The following is a 20,120-nucleotide window of genomic DNA, read 5'->3' as shown; positions in this document are numbered from 1 at the left end:
ACTTCGGCTTTTCATGCAACTTTACATTTCGTACGAGAGCCTTGAATCCTTAACATTGTCATTCTTCGTTTCCCGATTGAGTTTCCTCCTCAGCACTGAGCGGATATAGCCCATCTCCTGTCACTTCCGCAATCAAACACCAGACTGAAAACCCGACTTCTCAATTCCAGTCCTCGGAGTCAACTTCTTTCCAATCCATCCATAACGCATCACAGTAGTTCTTCATCTTCCCAGCATACCATCCGTTCAGAGCGGAGTCTATCTTCCATCACGCTCGCTCGACCCGTCCCGACATTGTCTCAATTAAGCCGGAACCGCAAACGTCCATTTTAGGAAAGCGATCAGTTATACAGCTGCCTAAAATTATGGAGGATGCACTCCTTTAGTTAGTGGGCTAATATGGGTCTTCTCCACTACTAGATCCAACAACAGGGAGGTGATTCATGCCCGCATGGTTATTGGAATGAAATATGAGACAGGGTAGAAGATTCATTTCATGGGTCAGTCTAATCACTCTGACAAGATGGGCGTAGGAGTACGGTTGACGAGAAGGTTGGAATGAAGCAAGCCTGATTGAATGAGAAATCTGAGATATGTGTTGGAGCACATGTAGTGAGTGGTTGTCGTTTTCGAGGATTAGCTCTGAATAGCAAACACCCCACATAGTACTCGGAGCCACAGCCGTCCAATTTTCGCCTTGGAAAAAGCACTTGAATGATAACAAATGGGCTCCCCGGCGCTTATTCAAAACAACTGAAAGATCCTTTAGGCGGTATGCGTTTTTGATTTTCTCTCGCCTGCCTTGTCATGTTGCGGGATTTGAAACTACAAGTGTCAATCCCAACAGTGGTGAGGTTGGCCACCGGGTTGCGGTTCAAAAACCAACGCAAACTTGTCATGTGTTTGTTGGCTTGGGGCGACCTCGCCCGATGGGCCGCATTGCAGGATGGTGGATCAATACAGGGTCAAGGCCCTCCAATGACATAATGAGAGGGGTTGGGGGAGAGTTCCTCTTTTCGCCGCTCCCATCTGGACTGAATCATTTTGAAAGAGTTTCAGCTCAATGCACACTTTGAAGAGTCTGGGGTAGGCTTGTAGATGCCGCTAAACCAATTTTAAGAGTTATCTCGGGCGTGCCTCAGATAACTCTTAAAAATGGTTTAGCGGTGTTTGTGATGGACTCATCCCTAGGCCAACAGGCCCAACCCGCCTACGCCAACCAACGACTGGCATCTAATTCAGCCGTCAGAAACATAGAAAGCATCCCACGTGACCAGCAAGAAGCGGGTAGTTAATTCACCGCTTCGCCAATCATAGTCCTTGATCCTTAACTTGACCCTCAAGCCTTGGAAGCAGCGTAAGAAAAGGGCGTCCCGTAGGAGAAAGACGTCCTTGCGGCTGTCAGTTCTTCATGTAGACTGATTGCTCAATCAAAAGGTGTCCCGGCCATTGAGTCCAACTTATAGAAGCGATGGTTGCCTGGAGATAGTCACAATGTGGTGACAAATGCAACACAATTGCCAGCACCCATCATCTCTAGCAAGTATAAAGGCAGCCATATCCCACACTCATAGTTCCTATTCTTCTTGTAAACTCCACCACTACTACCATCAACATCAGAACACATTCCATCTAGTAAGGTGAAAACTGCGAGGACTGTCTCTGTGTTAACAACTTTGGCAGTACACCATGGCTCATCTATCTCCCAATGAGGTCGGCGCTCAGGCCCTGGTCAACCATTGCACCAAAAGCCCGATCGACTTAGCTCCTCCACTCAACAACTGCACCTTTTCTTCCACCTCGGGAGTCACAATTAGAATTGTTGACTGCGGCAGATCGGACTGCCCGCACTCAGACAGTTATGTTCAGAAGTAACTTTCAGGTATAACTTAAGTCTCGGACCATCAGTCTTCAATCGCTAATTCAGGGAAGATATCGATGGGATATTTCGAAGGTGCCTGGGTTACATAGGTTGACAGCCACGAGCGTTTGGGAACAGGACATACAGATAGTACAGCCTCTAATAATACTGGCATTGCTATGTAGTCGATTACTTCACTCGCCCGTGACATGTTTGATATCAAGTGAACTTGTATTTCTCCACAGAGCCATGCAACCAAGCGTGAATCTCCGAGAGAGCGTCCCAGTCATTCTCCGGGGCGGAAATCTTGTTCTCCGGATTGAACCACCCAGGAGTCCTCTTAGCAGTACTAAGAGAAGAGCCAAAGGGGAGACATGAGTCAAAGTCGATAATTACAGCCTTGTCCAGTGCGTCAAACATGATGTTGCTCGGATTGAGGTCGTTATGTGCAAGGTTAAGGGAGTGCATATGCTGAATTCCGCTCCGAATGGCGGAGATGTATACATCGGCGGTTGTGGAGTTGCACTGTGGAGGGTGTTGTTTGTTCAAGTGGCATGGATTGACCCTTTCCATTAAGGTTTGGCAATATGCTTCAAAGCAAAGGCCAAGCACTCGATCATCGCTCGAAACCACACAGCCGAAATAAATGGCCAAATTTTCGTGCGGATGCATCTTGAGTATTTCGCATGCTTGGATCTCGTCAAGCGTGTGCAAGTCAGGCGAAAGTTTCGCGTCGTATGCTAACAAGTTCGGCCGTTTGATGTAAGTGTTGGGCGGCGGTGGGTTCGGAGCTCTGGTCATACCCGTGGTGAATCGTTGAGAGTATGCGTCGATTGGTATAAGAGTAGTGTTGGTAAGCAACCGCGGATCGATGTCTTTGCTCCCAGATGGGATTCTCTGAGAGGTTCGAGAACTATATAATTCACCCTCAAATCTGTATATAATCCTGGTGTAGAGGAATTGAGGTGTCGATCCATGCATCTGAAAACACGGGGCAGCTTCAATTATTTCCATTCTCTCGGGAGTGAGCGTAGCCTCTGCTTACAGCTATGTCAGTTGGTCGCATTCAGAAGCTCACAAACAATACTCACCAGCGGTATTGGCGGACGCAGAATTGTGACCAGAGATCTTGCTTGTGACTCACTCAAGGAGGGTAGCGACAACAGGAGAATTCAATTCGTGGAAATTGATGTAAAGGATGGATATCGAGAACGATGGAGATGCGTTTGCAGTTACCTGCTGGCAGAATCGGGCGGTGAGGCAGAAGTAGCTCCCAGCTTCTCGTTATTCCTTGTTACTCGGTATAATCCTGCGCCTTTAGTGTGGTTGGTCTCATTCGCCTTGGCACTTTCCCGCAATGGACCAACAGAGACGGGACATCCGACCACCCTTGCCATTAATATTTGAGGTGGGGGTAACCTACTCGGTGATGTTTTTGAGACGAGGGCCAGCATCCAAAGCAATCGAGAATACCATCAAAAGTCACCTTCCTCAACATCCATATTTCATTTAATAAGTAAACTTTCTAGTATTTCCAATCAAAATCGATCTGGTCAAGTAAGGCAGCAAATTTACGTATTTAAATGCGTGAATGTCTTTCGGTCATAACTTAGCTCGGTTACCCCCCTTCCCCTCCCTCAAAATGCCTCACGCACCACAAGAGGCCCTCATCAAAAGCATCACCGAGTACTTCCTTGAGACACCGCATTAAGCGCGACAAGGAGCATATCGCCTCCGGCCGGGCGGAGTGGCCATTGGCTAGGCTTGCAGTGATAGGGCTGATCATATCCCTTATCCAATATCCAACAGGACTGCCTTCCCGCTGAGCGATTGGCTCTTCAGGGATGGACTTATCCATGGTGGGCTTTGACAGCTTTGATAGTCAAATGAACAAAAACCTCCGTCGAGTACTTTGGTGTCTACCTATAACGACAGACTTTAGGCCTCGACAATCCCGCAATGGGTCAAGACGTGAGCAGCACTTTGCGTTCCCGCTTGGAGAATTCCACTCTGGAGAAACTACTCGACGAGGACGAGGTGATTCCTTTTGGATCGTTTCGGAGCTACGCCCGCTAACAGAGTATAGGTTGTCCAGGCGCTGGAACAGTATCCAATACCCGAGAAAATGCAAAGGAATCTTGCTAGAATTCTAAAATCATCCTCACAAACGAAAATCTCATTCGAGAAACGCCAGCTCAGGCCTTTTCGCGACAGGCTGGGTCCACTATGGGGACTTCAGGCCAAGGACTTCAGCATTACTCAAGATACTCTAGGCAACCTTCTTAGATTTGGCATAGGACAATCGTCAAATGGTGTCGACCCTTTGCCTCCGTCGAATCACTACCAATACACTCGGAACATACGAACAGCTCTCTCAGTGAATAGAGTTATTTGGAGATTCCTGACTACTTTCTACTCCGACGTGATCCTAGAACTCGGCAATACGAGACGGCGACTTTCCAATCCCGATCATGCTGGCGTTGCTCTAGTAGTTGGCATGATTTGTGGAGGAGGAGAGCACGACAGAACAACTGTTGAGCAGGATGTAAAGGCATGGGCGGAGACTGGGTGACGGTATCGTGCATTTATGAATGCCTTGGGTTCTGGCTGCTTGATTCTGTTTCCAGATTCTATTAGCGAATATCTGTAAATCCCCCATCTGCATTTGGGGAAATCACTGACTTTTGAAGCTGGACAACGGTCTTGCCAGCGAAAGGGGACGTGTGGGACAAAGCTATTCAATTCCTTCGTAAACTTGGGCTTGTTTCTATGTGCGAGAAAGAAGGCTGGAACAATCTGGGAAACAACATTTTACAGACCGTCCGCAAGCCGTTCCTCTCTTATCTTGGACAAAAATCTCAAATCCAATGGGCCGCGAACTCCCCACCATTCCCTCCCTGCGATACTGGTATACAGGGACATGAAAGACTTCTGCTTGATTCAAGAAGGCTTGACACTGGTCGGGTGACTAAATCGATACCGAAGAAAAAAGTCATGAGGCCACAGACGCATCAACAAGCATCTCCTGCAATGATCCATCAGGACACTCGTTCGCTACTGCCCCTGGCCATCAACGATCAAGGACGGGGTCCCCTCGCTGATGTGTCACTAGCAATAGTGAATGTCTGTCCCAGCGACACAGATCCGTCTCAGCACAACATGCATATGCTCTCTACTCCACAATCGGGCTCAGTCTCACAGGAGCCGCCGCCGCCTGGCACCTGTGATAGGGTTTACCAGACACACCAGGGCCGGAGTAGAAGTGAATCAGAACCTGATATTTCGAGGCTGGGGCGACCGGGCACCAGCACTATCAGCGCTATCTTGAATGATGATGACACCACTTTCAATCCTGCCACTTTGACCACACAAGAATCATTGCAAGATCCAGCTGACCCTAATATCACAGGTAAAGAAATACCCTTGATTAATAACACTTGCTAATCTACAAAAGGGCACCTCTCAACTGCCGGTGGGGTTCTTATGTGCATGCCTACAACATCTCTTAGTAAGTACACGTGCGTTGATACAATTTTGCTTGCCCACTAATAATTGGCAGCCGCACCAATTGGGCCAATACCTGGCCAAGGAGGCATGGCCGCTGAGGAAAGCGGTCCTGGGGATGTTAACTTTCACGTGCCTCAAGTGCAACATGGTTATCAGGTTAAAGCAATCAAACCGATAATAGCGGAGGTGGCCGAGGTAAGCAAATTAGCAGATGTTCTTGGGAGCTACCTTTTCGAAGGTATGAACAAGAGCCAGATGCGACATCGAGAGAAGGATGAGAGGTTTGTGCCATTTACTAAGACTATACTGTTACATCTGTGCTTTGGTTCAGGTGAGGATTTTAAGTTGGACGTCTGGCTATGTTCTTCGGTTGGGAGAGCCATTTCGCAAGCACAAATGGGATCGGTTGAAGCCCTAAGGAGTATGCTTGGTGATTATCTCTTCGACGCTATGAAAGCCAGCGTTTGGAGGCAGAGAGAGGAGACACAGCGAGTGTCTGACCGCACTGAAGCCGTTCAAGTTTTTTTTCCCGAACAGCGAGGACAGCAGCGATTGCATACTGAGGGTACTATTGTGTTTTGCGACGGGTAGAGAGGTATTTGGAAGTATATACCGGTCATATTGAAGTTAGGCCTTTCGCACCAATTTGAAATCGGTCTCTGATACTACTACACTTTGCCCCTGGCGAAGCACATCTTCATCGTCCCCATTTGTATCGCGACGAGTAGTTACTCTAGGACCTATAGCTATCCATCCCTTACCAGCTTTCCATGCCATATATCTGTCGTATTCGACTGCCTCAAAAGTCCAGTAGCTAAGGAATTCGTAATCTTTGTCTTTAGTTTGTTCAGCCTGTCCGCATAAAATTAGTAGGACGTTCGGATACAAGTCGAAGCGGAACCTACCTCAGGCATGGCGGTGATGAAATTATCCGCCTAAGTTCAAGACCTCAACTCGACTTGGTTTCAAGACAGCTAGCTGCCTTCAGCGTCGCCTTGTTGGCAATACCGGCAACTAATTGGGAAGGGTTTGTCCCACGGTATAGGCCTTCTAGGTCAGCGTTGATGGGCAGGGTTGAGGGGTAATTGCTGTCGTGTTGGATAGAGCCTCGACTTGTATTCGATTCAGATTCGATGATGAGACGCGAGAGACAATTCCTACGGGATACGTCAGTGTGATGCTTGTGACAAGTTCAAAGGCAACTCCAGAACAAAGAGATGGATGGCAAACGAATTCGCGGGACTTATTGATGCCAGCGCATTGTCCTGTTCTCACTTTGGGTGAGGGATAGTTGCTTACTTGGAAGACGCAAAGAGAGCCTAGCTTGCGCAGATATATACCACAAGTCTTGAATAACAAGGGCGGGCCCTGCGCCTTACTAGAGTCACAAGATGGAATGGGTGAGATGTTATGTAGAAACAGAATGGAAAGAGTGAAGATAGAGGAGGATCCCGGATGTTGTCAGCCATGGTGGGGTAGGACATGGCCATGTGATTTTTATTGATACCTGACCAAATCAGGCTTCAACGATTATAAGTACGTTAGGCTGAGGGTTGCGAAGGTGGATCAGTCTGATTTGGCTGGTAACCACCACGTGGATATAATCCGTGGCCGCAGATTTACTTCTCCAGGCAATCTAAATGCTGAAACCCTAAAATAACAAGTCAAGAAGAGAGCCAGGAGCGAAAGCAACAAGAAACCAAGACACGCCCCACCTATATGCCGCAAAGATTTCTCGTTTCAGCCACCCAGTATCCTAAGGTAGGCATTCAAGAGCTCAGCGGGCAAGATCTGTGGCTTATCGGCCCATAGCCGTTGAGCCTTCAAGACGTCTCAAGTCCTCAGTCTTCATCGTTGAAGGTTGGCATGATTCTCAAAAGCAATACCCAAGTTCAGCTCACGGAGGTAGAAAAATGATGTCTATTTGCTGCTCTTTTTATGCTAACGCCAACTAGTACAATTTCAATTTCATCATCAAGCTGAACCAAATGATGGTGTCCCCGTTTCTTGTCTGTTGTTGTACTTTTCTATACATTATTTGGCTCGTGCCCTAGTAACCCTGTAGGCCATTGGCTATATCTCCTTTCAAGCCTCCTTTCAAAAATTATTCTATAACCCTCTTTGTTTCCTACTTCCCCTTCCTTGTCCCTATTTAGTCTGTCTCTGATTTATCTACCAGGTCTCTCCTCTCTGTCACACCTATATCTGTCCTGTTCTGTAGGTCTCTCATGCCTGCAAAGGCCCTAAAAGCTTTACCGAATCACCACTTGAGGTGATTCATAATGCTGTACAAAAATACGCCACTCCAACAAACCAAAACCTTCAAAACTGGTAATGGCCAGGTCTGTGTAAGTTGGCCTACCTATCCTATCCGACTTCACGGTTTCACCCCCTTAATCTCCAACATAATTTCGTTACAATCTCGCTCTCTGGTAACGCGTGTCGTGTCCTTTTTTGTTAGGCAACCATTTTTGTACCTTACCCAGATCCTCCTCTACTCACAGGCATTAATTAAGCGCGACCTCGACTGCCATCGTGAGTGCCAGACTGCCAGCCAGTGCACAATGGAACCATGCCATGATCCACAGTAGCAGCAGTGTTCCACACAAATCTCCTCCAGTATTTCATTTCTGCAGCGCGTGCGCCGCACTATCCCTCATCCCACCCATCAATTACCGCGTTGGGCAACATACGGAAGATATTTTTCATTACCTACCGTGCGAGCGTGCCTCTGGTCGTGATCTGATCTGATCTCCCTGCAGGTGGGCAAAAAGTTACGAGAACGAACGCGTGAGTGCCAAGGGGTGATCTGCGGCTGCCTGCTAATTAGCGCTGGCTGGCTGGCTGGCCCGCCCGCTGGGTCTGCTGCAAGGCCTGGCGAACTGCGCTCTGCCTCGTTCTGCAGGTGCGCACGCGACACACACCCGAACGGCAGTGGAGGAGGAGGCCACATCGAAATCTTGAAAGAAAGAAAACCCGCTTTTTCAGGTTGGCATCCATTCTCCGTCGACCAACGAACGGGACGGAGGCGCTTCTCCGCTTGTTGGTGTATTGTGGTGTGGTGTCACTGGTGTGGTTTTCGAGATCTCGAATTACGCTTTTGGATCTGTGAAATTTACCTACCTTAGTCAGGTCAGTGGCACTGACAGTTGGAGCTTGAGCCTTGGATGATGGATCCTACGTAAATCCTGGCTTAGCCATCTTGGTATGACATTATGTGTGAAAAGGATCGCCAGACCGACCCAAACAGTGAGTGGCATTGCTTGGAGCTGATTACTCTATTTTCGGCGAACCGGCGAATCGTGTCTCTTGTTTCGTGACCCTCCCTGCGCTGGGTTTCAGCCTTTGTTTGGTTAGTTCCCGTAAGGTAGGGAGGTGTGCAAGACCGAAGACGTTCAACGTCATTTTACATAGGTACCTAGGTAGGGATAAACAATCCTACTTGGCCTTGTCTGATCCTGCCTTGCCCTGCCCTGGCCTGCCCTGGCCTTGTCTCGCGCCTGGCATGAGTAGCGTGGTCCTGCGCCTTTGTTCCAACGACACCTGGTATTTAATGGTCCAACACGCTTAACGAACCTTCTATGCCTCTTGAAGGAAGTTACGATGGATACGTAAACATACCCCAACTCCACTTGTCTGTTACGATACGGTTTTCTGTCCCCTTTGTGTTTGTCTACTTTGTTTTTATCACACACATTTTTCCCTTGCTTCTCTGTTTTTTGTTTTTTTTTACATTGATACCCATTTGATACCCCCTTTCGCGATGCTTTCAAAACCGAGAATCCTGGCTGTTGGTGTAGTGCTGGTGTCGCTATGGGTGTTTATGGGACTGTTACGGATGCAGAGTTTGGAGTTGGATTTGGATGAGCAGGTGGGATGGGGCAACAACATGAGGATAGAGAATTGGTCAAGGGAGGACTTCATCACAGAAGCGATGAGTGCAGCTGTGGAGGATGATTTCGACTATGGATACATCGAAGAGATGTGTGATGCGCAGGAATGGGATGACTCGGTCGTCTTTGAGTGTGAGAATTTGATCGGGGGAATTGGTATGACTGTACCCGACATGCCATATGATCAAGATCTAACTGAGTACAGGAAACTTGAGGCAGGAGATACTGCATTGTATACGATATGCTATTGATGCGGGAGCTGGATTAGTACTTCCCGTGATCCATCTTAGAGAAAGCAGCGACTTGAGTAACTTGGAAAGCGGAACCACGTCGATGGATTACCTATTCGACAAGGAACGTTTCCTGTCCCGGATGGAGAGGGCATGTCCTCAGATGAGAGTGTACCAGGACGTCGAAGACCTCAAGAAAGTTGGCACCGTCACCAAGACCGAGCTTATTGACCCAAAAAAGCTTCCTCATGCGATGACTTCGCGCATTGCATATTCGTGCCGAGAGCACATCAAAGAAATCAGAGCACCACCTGGACAGATCAGTTTGATTCCGCTTGGGAACCTCTGGAGACATTTGTACGTTGCCAAGTCCTCTTATCTATCTCATCTCACGTAAGATCTGAATTAACATTTACTTGAACAGCCCCATATGCCACGACCCAGTTGGGTTTGCCGACACGTTCGGCAATCTGATACCCTTGAGGCAAGACGTCCACCGCCTCGCCGCAACAGCTCTGTATAATTTATACTCACAATATGACGTACCAATCGATCCCACAACAGCGACGACACACGCCTTCGCAAAAACATTCATCGGCATCCACCTCCGCACCGCCAACGACATCCTCTCATACTGGCTCGGCTACGACGACCAAGCAGCTTACTACCTCCAGCGAATCAAAGCCTCCCCTCACCTCTCCTCCAACTCATCCCTCCCAGTCCTGTACATCGCCAGCGGCAACGCCACATCCGTCACAGCCTTCACGCACGAGCAGGAGGCCTCCCTCATGCAACCCAAACACGTCATCACGAAGCACGACCTGCTGTCTAGTCCCGACGACGCCGCTGAGCTGGCGGCACTGACCTGGGACCAGCAGGCGCTGGTCGACTATCTGATTCTGAGCAGGAGCGGCTTCTTCATGGGTATGGCGGATAGCTCGTTTGCGTGGACGGTGGCGGTGAGTAGGAGAAAGGGGACGAAGGCCGGGACGTGTGGGTTTCCGATGGGGTGGTGGAAGGGGAAGGTGTTGGGCGCGGCTTTGAGGGATGAGTTTTCGGATTTACTTGGGAGGCATGGGTATGGATGGGAAGATAAGATGTGGCCCTAGCTACTGATGGAGGGATGAGTGGATGGGGGAGATTAGATAGCGAATTAGGGAATGAATATACGGATAATCCCTATGGATGGTGTTGGTGTTGGTGTCGCGTGGGTTCGAGGTCGTGCATGTGCTGTTTGTCTTGTCTTACTGTTGCATCATCTGCCGTGACATGGACGCTGCTGATTCGTTCGGCATTTTCGGAAGTGCGGACGATCATTGCGACGAAGGTCGGTAGGTAAGCTTCAGTCAGGACAAACCGGTTCTGGGAGGTGAGGATGAGAGGGAACGGTCGCTACCTGTCTCTGTAGATCTGATGATGGGTTTGCGCATTCTTGGGTGAGCTTATCTGATCTTTGGGGGGGAGATCGTTGAGATTAATGGGAGGGTGGGTCTTGGCTCGCTTAGGGGATGGGACTGTGGACAAATGGCTGGATGAGGCAATGTGTCACGTGCGTAGTGGGACTCGTGGTTCAGGTTGCGATGAGAGGCTGAAGGGGGTTTGGTCGGGGTTTGGGGGTTGGTATGGTTTCGGTGATAGATATGAGAGAGAGAGAGGCTGTGGGTAGTGGAGATACCGGTACGTGACTCTTTCGGTTCGAGGAATGTAGTACTCTAGAATGGTGCTTGAGATCAACAGGACTTGAGATTGATTCATAGTCATAAACGGTTCAGAATTATATTCATTGAACGATTGGCGCTGGTAGAACCAAAGAACCCAGGGTGAAACCTTGTTTTGATGGGAGGACGACTGTGGAGTGCACAGGACTACCTAGCCGAGCAGTAGTAAGCGATGTCTCAAGTAACAAACGACAGAATTCGCAGACCATTATTAATTTGAAGAGAGTGGACAGGCCAAAAAGTATTCGATGACTCAATATCACGTAGCAAAATTTATTACGAACAATACAAGAACGAACAGAAACGACAGACATGGAAGTGGACTGGGCTGCTTGGAGCTACCTGTCTCCTGTGGCAATCCCGCATCCGTCGCCGGGTCACAGATCTCGTCTACAGACTTGTCTATGCTTTTACTTCGTTCCCCAAACTCACCGATCATTTCGGGAACAAGCCCCGATACCTTCCTGTTACACTTGATACAGGGGGTTTTCTTGAGCAAGATGTAATTTAGCAAACCCGGCCAGATCGTCTGCTCAATGTTGTTGAGTTGAGAATGGCTGGAAATGGGTGTGTAAGGGCTCGCGAAGTGGTAGCTGTGATAAAATCATCGATCGGATGTATAAGCGAGTAGAATGAGACGACGAGTCTGACTACTCGAAGGAGTTGGAGTCCTTGCTTGTTTGCCTCAGGGAATGAAAGATTTTGTAATGAAGGCCAAGCCAGAGGTTGTGGAGATGCTTGTTCGGATGGATAAATATGGTTGAGGGATCTTGTCCCCAGCGAAGGATACCTTGGAAGACATCAGTAGAGAAAGGATTTTCATGCGTCTTTACACTAGTCAAAGGGTACCTTGTTGATATCTTTATGACAAGGAAATACCTGGCCATGAGAAGCATGTTAATGGGGAGAGCTGTCAGTAAATTCTTAGTTTTAGAAGGGACGTAAGAAGGAGAGGGGGAAAGTATCCACGACTGACAATAATTCCCTTATTTCTCATTTGATTCACATTTAAGTTCCTCTGGGGGGTGGAACGTCTTCTGAAATCGTCAAGTGATGCTGTTGAGGACCACCCTTTAATTTCACCAGGCAAGTTAAAAGCATGATGATCGCTTCGAGCCATCTCCAGACGTTGGGGTGTACGACTCTTTGCAATAACGTCGGTTTTGAAATCAAGTATAATATTTTGTCCCCATGTTAGGAAATGCTGCCTCTAAGGTACAGATAGCAGACACACGCCCTGGTGATAGGAAGCATGGTTTCCACGTGACAATGACTTCACGCTGCCTACCTAGGCAAACTCGTGGCTTGGCACGGTCCAAATATTCTCCGGGACTTCTCAAACGTGTTCTCCTTTTAAAAACAATCCATGAGACAAGGTATGACCACTTGCTACAGGTCGCCAGCTGTACTTGAGTCTCAAATTAATCATGATCTCTAGGCATTATGGCAGTACATCTTCACTGATTGCTCCGTCAGTCAATGGTACCACCTCGATTCCAGGGGTTCCAGCATCATGCATGGGTTGCGGTAATGCATGCTTCTTCTCTTCGATTTTCCAGTTCTCAATCCCACGAAAGGTTTCACAAGCAAATGCAATAGATTCTTCATGTAATCCGATATGGATGTTGTTGTCGTGGTACGACAGTCGAGCAAGTCTATCTAGATGGAATCCAGAGATACCAATTCCTTGCATGTTAAATCCTCGTTCAAACTCCCACCAATTTCCCTACAACTCCCTCATGGATCTGACGGCTTCTGGCCAAAAACAGCAAATCTAGAGAACTGTGAGTTGTTTCCCAACATTTCACCTGTGCAAAAGACTTACAAAGGCCAGAATCCGTGAATGTTTCCGTTCTTCCACTCTTTCCTCACCTCCCCCAGAAACAGTTCCAAATCGATCCGTTCCCATCCTAGAAGTCTCGTAAATACAGCCAACGACATGCCCGATATATCTTCCATCATACTGGTCATCACAAAAGACCCCGCATCTCTCAGCTTCGGGTCGTTACTCCACGGACTCATCGGTGTTGTGGGTCACGTGCACTAGCTTAGTTACCTATATTAGGAGAGCCCTACGCTCTATTTCTCCTTTCTCTCCTTAGACGTACTAATACTATACCATTAGCCCTTAAGTTTCCTCTTAGCTACTAAGTATAAGGTTTATATAGTAGTAATTCTAATAACTCTTAAAACTCGATTAATTCTAAAATCCTTGAATTTAACCTTATTTTACACCTAAATAACCCTATATAAATAACTATACTACTATTTATCTAGTATCTAATATCCAACTCTATAGATCTCACGTAAGTATAGAGAATAGAATTAGCGTATTCTTTTTCCTAACTATCTCCTTATAGTAAAGCTAAATACTAAATAATAAGAAGAAGAAGTATAGGAGTAGAGATAAAAATAGTAGATTTATCTCTAGCTTTAATAGACCTAGTAGCTTAAGCTTAATATCAACCTTATTTATACCTTTTTAACTACTATCTAAGGATCTCTTTAAATATAAACTCTCTACCTTTCTAGTAGCTTTAAGAACTACTTATTATATTAAGAGGGATATATCTTTAGTCTTAGCTTATAGCTCTTAGAGTTACTAAAAAAGGAAGGAGTAAGAGAATATAGAAGAAGAAGGAATTAGCTAAAAGATATTAATTATATCTAATATATTAGAAAAAGTAACACTAGAAGAAGTATTCTCCCCCGGATCTACTTTAGCTTTACTAATAGCACTAGAGGTACTAATAGCACTTATTATATAGTCCTTTACTTCTAGTACTTCTAACTAGCTATTACCTTTCTTATAAAAAGCCTGCCTTTTAGCTTACTAAGAACCTAAAAGGTTTAATAATAAAAGAACAGAAATATCCTTAAGAATCGATTCCGATAACTATTCTAATATTATAGTAACTCTAGTAATTCAAGACTTAGATAATATTACTATATATACCTTTAAATAATAGCTCGCGGACACTACTTAAGTTAAAATAGTTTATAACCTTACTAATATCGAAAGAGATAAAACTTTTATAGAGGCTAAGGAGATTCTATATCTAATAGACTTATAAATAGCTATAGTAGCTCTTAGGATAACTAGTACTAATTAATACATTAACTTAGAGACTAAGGCTATTATAGACGTTATATATCTTACTTACTTTAGTAGATTATATAACACTTAGTAGATTTTTATAATCTGCTTTTAAAAGGGCTTTTTAGTAATACTAGAAGAAGATAACCCTATAGTCCTTATTATTACCTTACGCTATTAACTAAAGGTAGATACTCCTTCTTATAGTAAGTCTACACCTAGAAGTACTATTAAACTAGAAACACGAGCTATATATATTAAAGCTATAGATATAACTTTTAATAGCACTATACTTATTACTTCTTACTTAAACTATCTTAACTACTTAGCTACTACTTATAGAGACTAATAAATCCTTAGATTACTTCCTCTTATAATAAAGAACTTAGCTTAGGACTAGTTTAATAGCCTCTTAGCTTCTATTTAAATTAAGATAAATACTAATATAAGCTTATAAGTTAAGAAGCTTAGCTTATAATTCTGTAGAGACTTTTCTTAGACTCTTTAAACTACTAATAACCTCTAGTATAGATTTAATAGTAAGGATAGAGCTATAAAGAACACTTGTAACTATATTATAAAAAAGCTTAAGTTATATAATAAAGCTAGAGAAGCGGATAAGAGACTAAAGGTTCACTAAATCTACTCTAAGTTAGATCCTATCTTAAAGTCGAATATATACTTATTAAACTATACTTTAATAAACGAGTTTATAACTAAGGTAATAAATACTAAATAATCCGTGAAGGACTAATTCTAAGAAGTATAATAAATAATTACAATAGTAGTAGAGTATAAGCGAAAGAACTTTAATAATTAGAATCGTAGAGCTACTAACTTAAGGAACTAACTATAGGTCTATAGTACTTTATAACCTAAGTTTATCTCTTAGGAAGTAGTATAACGTATTCTAGAGGCTACTATAGAATAATTAGCTATTTTACCTTTAGATTAAAGACTAATCGCGCCCGGCGACTCTTAAGCTACCTTATTAATACTAGTAGTCCTAGTAGTTCTAGTAGTCCTAGCTTATTCTACTCTAAATACTTTCCGACTTTATTACTCTTATACTTATTATAAATCTCTCGCCTATATTAATCCTTAGTGCCCGCTTAACTCGTATAAGAGAAAGAATAACGCGAAGCTTACTACGTAAGTCTTAGCTTATATAACTAAATATAAGGATATAGTAGTAGTTAATAATACGCTATAGGAGATATACTAATCGAAAGTATATACTATAGAGTCCGCGCAGATAATAAATAAGGTATTATCCTCTAAGTCTACTAAACCGGAAAATAGTTCAGGTAGTTACTTAGGATTAGAGTAACCTTCTTACTTAGGGATCTAACCTTTTTAGAAGATAACTATATTACTACTTATAATATCGCTTTAACAAATTAATACACGCTTAATTTATCTATTATTAATTCTATTCCTATAAGTACTTCAACTCTTTCGCTATTATTACTAGTACTATTATTTCTACTAGCGCTTATTCCTTAATATATTTACTATATTAATAGATAAGCGTATACTTTCTTTTAAAAGGCCTAAAGTATCTTATTCTCTCTACTAGGTATAACCCAAGACTTTTACCTTAACTCTAGAGTAGGAATCTCTCTAATATTACACGAGGTATTATAATAGAAGTTTCCTAAGGTACTTATCTGTATAAGTCCTTATAAAATCAGTCTCTTAGGTATTAGTTAAGGCCTTATAGTATTAGAATATATACTTCTTCCTTTTTCTCTATACTTAGTTAAAAGGAATATCTTCTAGTTCTAAGCGGAAGTCTACTTAGTAGATTAATTAGCGTATAGTATTCTACTCTTAAATTCTTTTCTTAAAAAGAATAGTATAGATATCTTATATAAGAAGAAGTCTAAGGATATAAATTACCTCTAGTAGAAGTCTAAAAAGTTTCGATTCTCTTATATAATAAAGAAGACCTCGGAACCTTCTTAAGCTATTATATATACTACAGAGTCTATAGTAGTTTATCTTAACACTAGGGTTAACTTAAAGATTCGATACTAACTCCTTCTAATATATTAAAACAGATACTTAATAATACCTAAATCTTAAGGTAACCTTACTCTTAGTATATTCGGATCCCTTATTAAAGGTATTATAGATAATTATACTACGCTTATCCCTTACTTTAACTTCAGCCTCACTCCTATTAAGATAGTATATAAATAAATCCTAGGACTACTAAACTATATTAATAATAACTTAGAACCTATTAGAGTCTATCTAAGTCTTATAAAAGTCTTCTAAGGTTTAGAACCTCTTAGCTTAGATAAAGAAGAGAAGATTCTAGATAGCTACTTATTCCTAGTATTACTAATAGAGGAGTATATCAATATTTCCGAGGCTTATATATCTAAAATATAAAGAGAGGAAGCTTACTAGAAGATTCTAGAAGTAATCTATAATAATAGCCCTTTATTCTGTAAAGAATTAGAATAGTTTAATAATAGTATTAAGATACTTATTCCTTTTAAAGAAAGTGTACTTCTAAACGATCTTAAGTAAATACCCTTTAATATATTAGTAAAGGATAAATAGAATATAAATTCAATTCTAGACTCTCTTAAAGCTATAAGTATCATCGAAGATATTCTACTAGAGAAGCCTTACCTAGTAGCGTTACTAGTATCTATAATCTACTATAATAATAAGCCTAGAGTTGTTATTAATCTTTACCGCGTGAATACTAAGCTATTTCTAAATACCTATCCTCTACTAAGGCAAGATAATATTCTATTAGCTATAAATAATACTTTAGTCTTTTCAGCTCTAAATATTATAAAAAGCTTTTTTCAGTAGCTTATACTTAAAGAAAATCAATAAAAAATAGCTTTTATTACCTAATATCATAATTATAAATAATTCATAGTTAGTACTATAAGCCTTACTAATTCTCTTACGTTCTTCTAATATTATATAAAGAAACTCTTTAGTAAATACCTCTAGTAATTTATTCTAGTTTATATTAATAATATTATTATCTTCTCGAAGGATATTAATACTTATATTAAGGACCTCTGTACTATAGTAACTCTCTTATACTAGTTAAGAGTTATACTATCACTATCTAAATATTATTTTACTTAACTAAGTATCAGGGCCTTAGGCTATTAAGTAGATTAGCTAAGTATAAGTATAGTAAAGGAAAAAGTAGAAGCTATTAGAGCTATTTAGTTCCCTAGTACTTTATAGGAGTTAAATATAATCTTAAGGTTCTTTAGGTATTACTATAAATTCGTCCATTACTACGCTATTATTAGTAGACCGCTTCAGATAGCTAAGACTATAGGCTTTAAGAGTAGTCCTATTAAAAAGGTGCTCTATAGGACTTATACTACGAAGAAGACTCTTTTAGAGTCTATTAATAAGGATAAGGCGTTTCTTTAAGAATATAAAGACGCGTTTAAGACTCTCTAAGACTATCTATATTCAGCTCCTACCTTAGCTTTTCTAGACTTCTCTAAGTCTTTTATCTTATATATTAATAGAAGTAAAGAAATAGGATATAGTATTACTATCTACTAAATTAGTAATAATAGTATTAAAAGACTAGTCTTATATTTATCTAGAGATCTAATACTAGCTAAATAATAGTACTAGCCTATAGAATTAGAGACTAGCGGTTTAGTTTAGGCTCTATAGAAATTACTATAGTTTATTAATAGCAGGAAGCTTATAGTTTATACGGATTATAGCTTAATAGTTCAAGCCTTCTAAGATAAAGGCGCGATTTAAAGTAAATAGTCTAATTATCTAGTAAATTAGCGTCTATTCCTTTAAAAGTTTACTTCCTCTATAACTATATAATAATCCGGTATTTACTCGCTATAAATACAGAAGGCTGCAGTTAATCTCTGATAATTAAGAGGTAGGTGTATCACGTAGACAGAAGATAGTTACTAAGTATTAGAATACTATTTAAAGTTAAGCACGAAGCTCTTATCTAATAGTAGACGTGCTAGTATTATATAGAACCTTCATTCGCCTTAGATCCCTTAGGATACTAGATCCTTAGATCCTTAGATCTATCTTCCTATAAGGGGATCTAGGGATCCAGGGATCTATTACGTGACTTATTATCTACTGTGATCTAAGTAACTATTACTACTGAAGTATGAGTATATAGTAGTACTACTCGCTATCCTGTATTATTCTCTAGCTAGTACTACCTTATCGATAGTACTACTCCCTTATTAGTACTAATGCTCCTATAGTACTACTGATAGTTTTATTATTATATAGGTGCTAACTGAACCGTAGCGCTAAGGGTCTATAATATTATCCCCCTCTTAGCTTAGTGTAGTCCCTACGCTTAAGTATAACCTTAAGAAATATCGATAGTTACTAATAACTATCTTCCTTATCTATTATATCTAGTATTATAAAGAAATCGAGTGTCGCTTAGATAAAGAAAAAATAGAGTATCTAGCTCACGCTCTATATTAAGCGTATTATATAACTCGTAAAGCCTTATTCCTTCTGCTATAGCCTTTCCTATACCTGCTTCTTAGATTTATCTATTTCGAAATAATACTCCGAGTATATTCACTTAAAGCGTTATAATTATAATACCTTAGGGTATATTAAGAGGTTCACTCTTAAATAACTTATATATTAGTTTAAGATAGGAAAAACCGTGACTCTTACTTATCTTCTAACGCCTTCCTCTAAGCTTATTAAGGATAATCCTACTTCTTAGTTCCCTACCTTTGAACTTAATACTTACTTAGTATCCTTCTTTAAGGGCTTAGTCCCTAACCTTAGGTCCCCTTCCTTCTAGGTAAACCTGGATTTCTTTAATAGAATTCCCGCAGAAGCTTAGGGTAGTAGAGGTTAGATTTAGGTTCCTAAGTGTTTTCTAATTATAGGTACCTTTTCTATTTAATTAAATATTTTAGTTTACTATAGAAATACTAATAGTTAAGAATAGCCTCTACTTCGTATTCGGTATTCGGATTAATCGGTTATATTTCGGTGATAAGAGCAGGTAGTACTTCTAGCGGTACTAGTTTAAGGAGAGATATATAGAATACCGGGTAGATATTTATTATTTTTAGTAGAGCTAGTTAATAATTAACTAGTCCCTTAACTTTAGTAATCTTAAATAGTCCTAGCTTTTTATGATCTAATTTATAACTTAGTTGTTTAGTTACGATATTCTTTCTAAATAAGTAGACTTTATCTCCTTCCTTAAGCGTTAGTCCTATACTACGCTTTCTATTATAGTAGATCGCAGATCTCTGCGTAATAAAGAGAATATCAGCTGATAATTCTTTATAGAGCTATTTAAGCTCACCTGCCTATAGTATAGCTTCTTACGCGGTACCCTGACCGGCTATTAGTAGGTTATATACCGTAGGATTATACTTATAATTCGCGTAAAATAGCGATACTCTAATAGTCTCTTAATCCGCGCTATTATATATAAACTAGGTAAGTAGGAGTAGTTGCACCTAGTTATCCTACTTATAGTTTATATAACACTAAAGATAAGTCTCTATTATCTAGTTGATTCGTTCTATCTATATATCAGTCTAAGGATAAAATACAGTTAATATTTTCTACCTTATTCCTAAGAGCATAATAAGAGTTTTCTAGAACTTCAAGGTAAAGAGCTTATCTCTATCTAAGATAATCTTATCTAGTATTCCGTAGCTTACGAAGATTATTCTAAGGAATACTTACGCTATTATAAGCACGTCCTATATTCTAAGTACTAGTACTATATACGCGTACTTTATAAACCTATCTATTATCATATAAATCGAGTCGTATACG

At 41.7% G+C, this 20,120-nt stretch overlaps 6 protein-coding genes across 6 annotated transcripts; 3 read left to right on the top strand and 3 right to left on the bottom strand.

Annotated features, from left to right (window-relative positions):
* Positions 1–2,080: 2,080 nt before the first annotated feature.
* On the bottom strand, positions 2,081–2,875 carry ONS95_011641 (uncharacterized protein; the record flags this gene model as incomplete). The annotated part of the gene is made up of 1 exon (XM_058505268.1): positions 2,081–2,875. The coding sequence occupies one exon, from the start codon at positions 2,873–2,875 to the stop codon at positions 2,081–2,083; it is 795 nt and encodes a 264-aa protein (XP_058359825.1).
* A 945-nt stretch (positions 2,876–3,820) lies between these two features.
* Positions 3,821–4,433, top strand: ONS95_011640 (uncharacterized protein; the record flags this gene model as incomplete). The annotated part of the gene is made up of 2 exons (XM_058505267.1): positions 3,821–3,898; positions 3,948–4,433. 2 exons carry the CDS (start codon positions 3,821–3,823, stop codon positions 4,431–4,433), a joined length of 564 nt encoding a protein of 187 aa, XP_058359824.1.
* A 15-nt stretch (positions 4,434–4,448) lies between these two features.
* On the top strand, positions 4,449–5,959 carry ONS95_011639 (uncharacterized protein; the record flags this gene model as incomplete). The annotated part of the gene is made up of 4 exons (XM_058505266.1): positions 4,449–4,507; positions 4,552–5,270; positions 5,316–5,369; positions 5,421–5,959. 4 exons carry the CDS (start codon positions 4,449–4,451, stop codon positions 5,957–5,959), a joined length of 1,371 nt encoding a protein of 456 aa, XP_058359823.1.
* Positions 5,960–5,965: 6 nt separating this feature from the next.
* On the bottom strand, positions 5,966–8,192 carry ONS95_011638 (uncharacterized protein). Its single transcript, XM_058505265.1, has 3 exons — positions 6,668–8,192; positions 6,274–6,525; positions 5,966–6,220 (listed from the first exon to the last, which is right to left on the bottom strand). The coding sequence occupies exons 2-3, from the start codon at positions 6,280–6,282 to the stop codon at positions 5,996–5,998; spliced, it is 234 nt and encodes a 77-aa protein (XP_058359822.1). The 5' UTR covers positions 6,283–6,525; positions 6,668–8,192; the 3' UTR covers positions 5,966–5,995.
* A 939-nt stretch (positions 8,193–9,131) lies between these two features.
* ONS95_011637 (uncharacterized protein) lies at positions 9,132–10,600 on the top strand (the record flags this gene model as incomplete). Its single annotated transcript, XM_058505264.1, has 3 exons — positions 9,132–9,417; positions 9,467–9,848; positions 9,916–10,600. 3 exons carry the CDS (start codon positions 9,132–9,134, stop codon positions 10,598–10,600), a joined length of 1,353 nt encoding a protein of 450 aa, XP_058359821.1.
* Positions 10,601–12,946: 2,346 nt separating this feature from the next.
* Positions 12,947–13,231, bottom strand: ONS95_011636 (uncharacterized protein; the record flags this gene model as incomplete). The annotated part of the gene is made up of 2 exons (XM_058505263.1): positions 12,947–12,983; positions 13,035–13,231. The coding sequence occupies 2 exons, from the start codon at positions 13,229–13,231 to the stop codon at positions 12,947–12,949; spliced, it is 234 nt and encodes a 77-aa protein (XP_058359820.1).
* Between the last annotated feature and the right edge of the window lie 6,889 nt (positions 13,232–20,120).

The sequence above is a fragment of the Cadophora gregata genome (assembly GCF_030347475.1).
Source record: "Cadophora gregata isolate MNR1 chromosome Unknown scaffold_5, whole genome shotgun sequence".
Lineage (NCBI taxonomy): Eukaryota > Fungi > Ascomycota > Leotiomycetes > Helotiales > Ploettnerulaceae > Cadophora > Cadophora gregata.
This window is presented reverse-complemented; position numbering and strand designations above follow the sequence as displayed.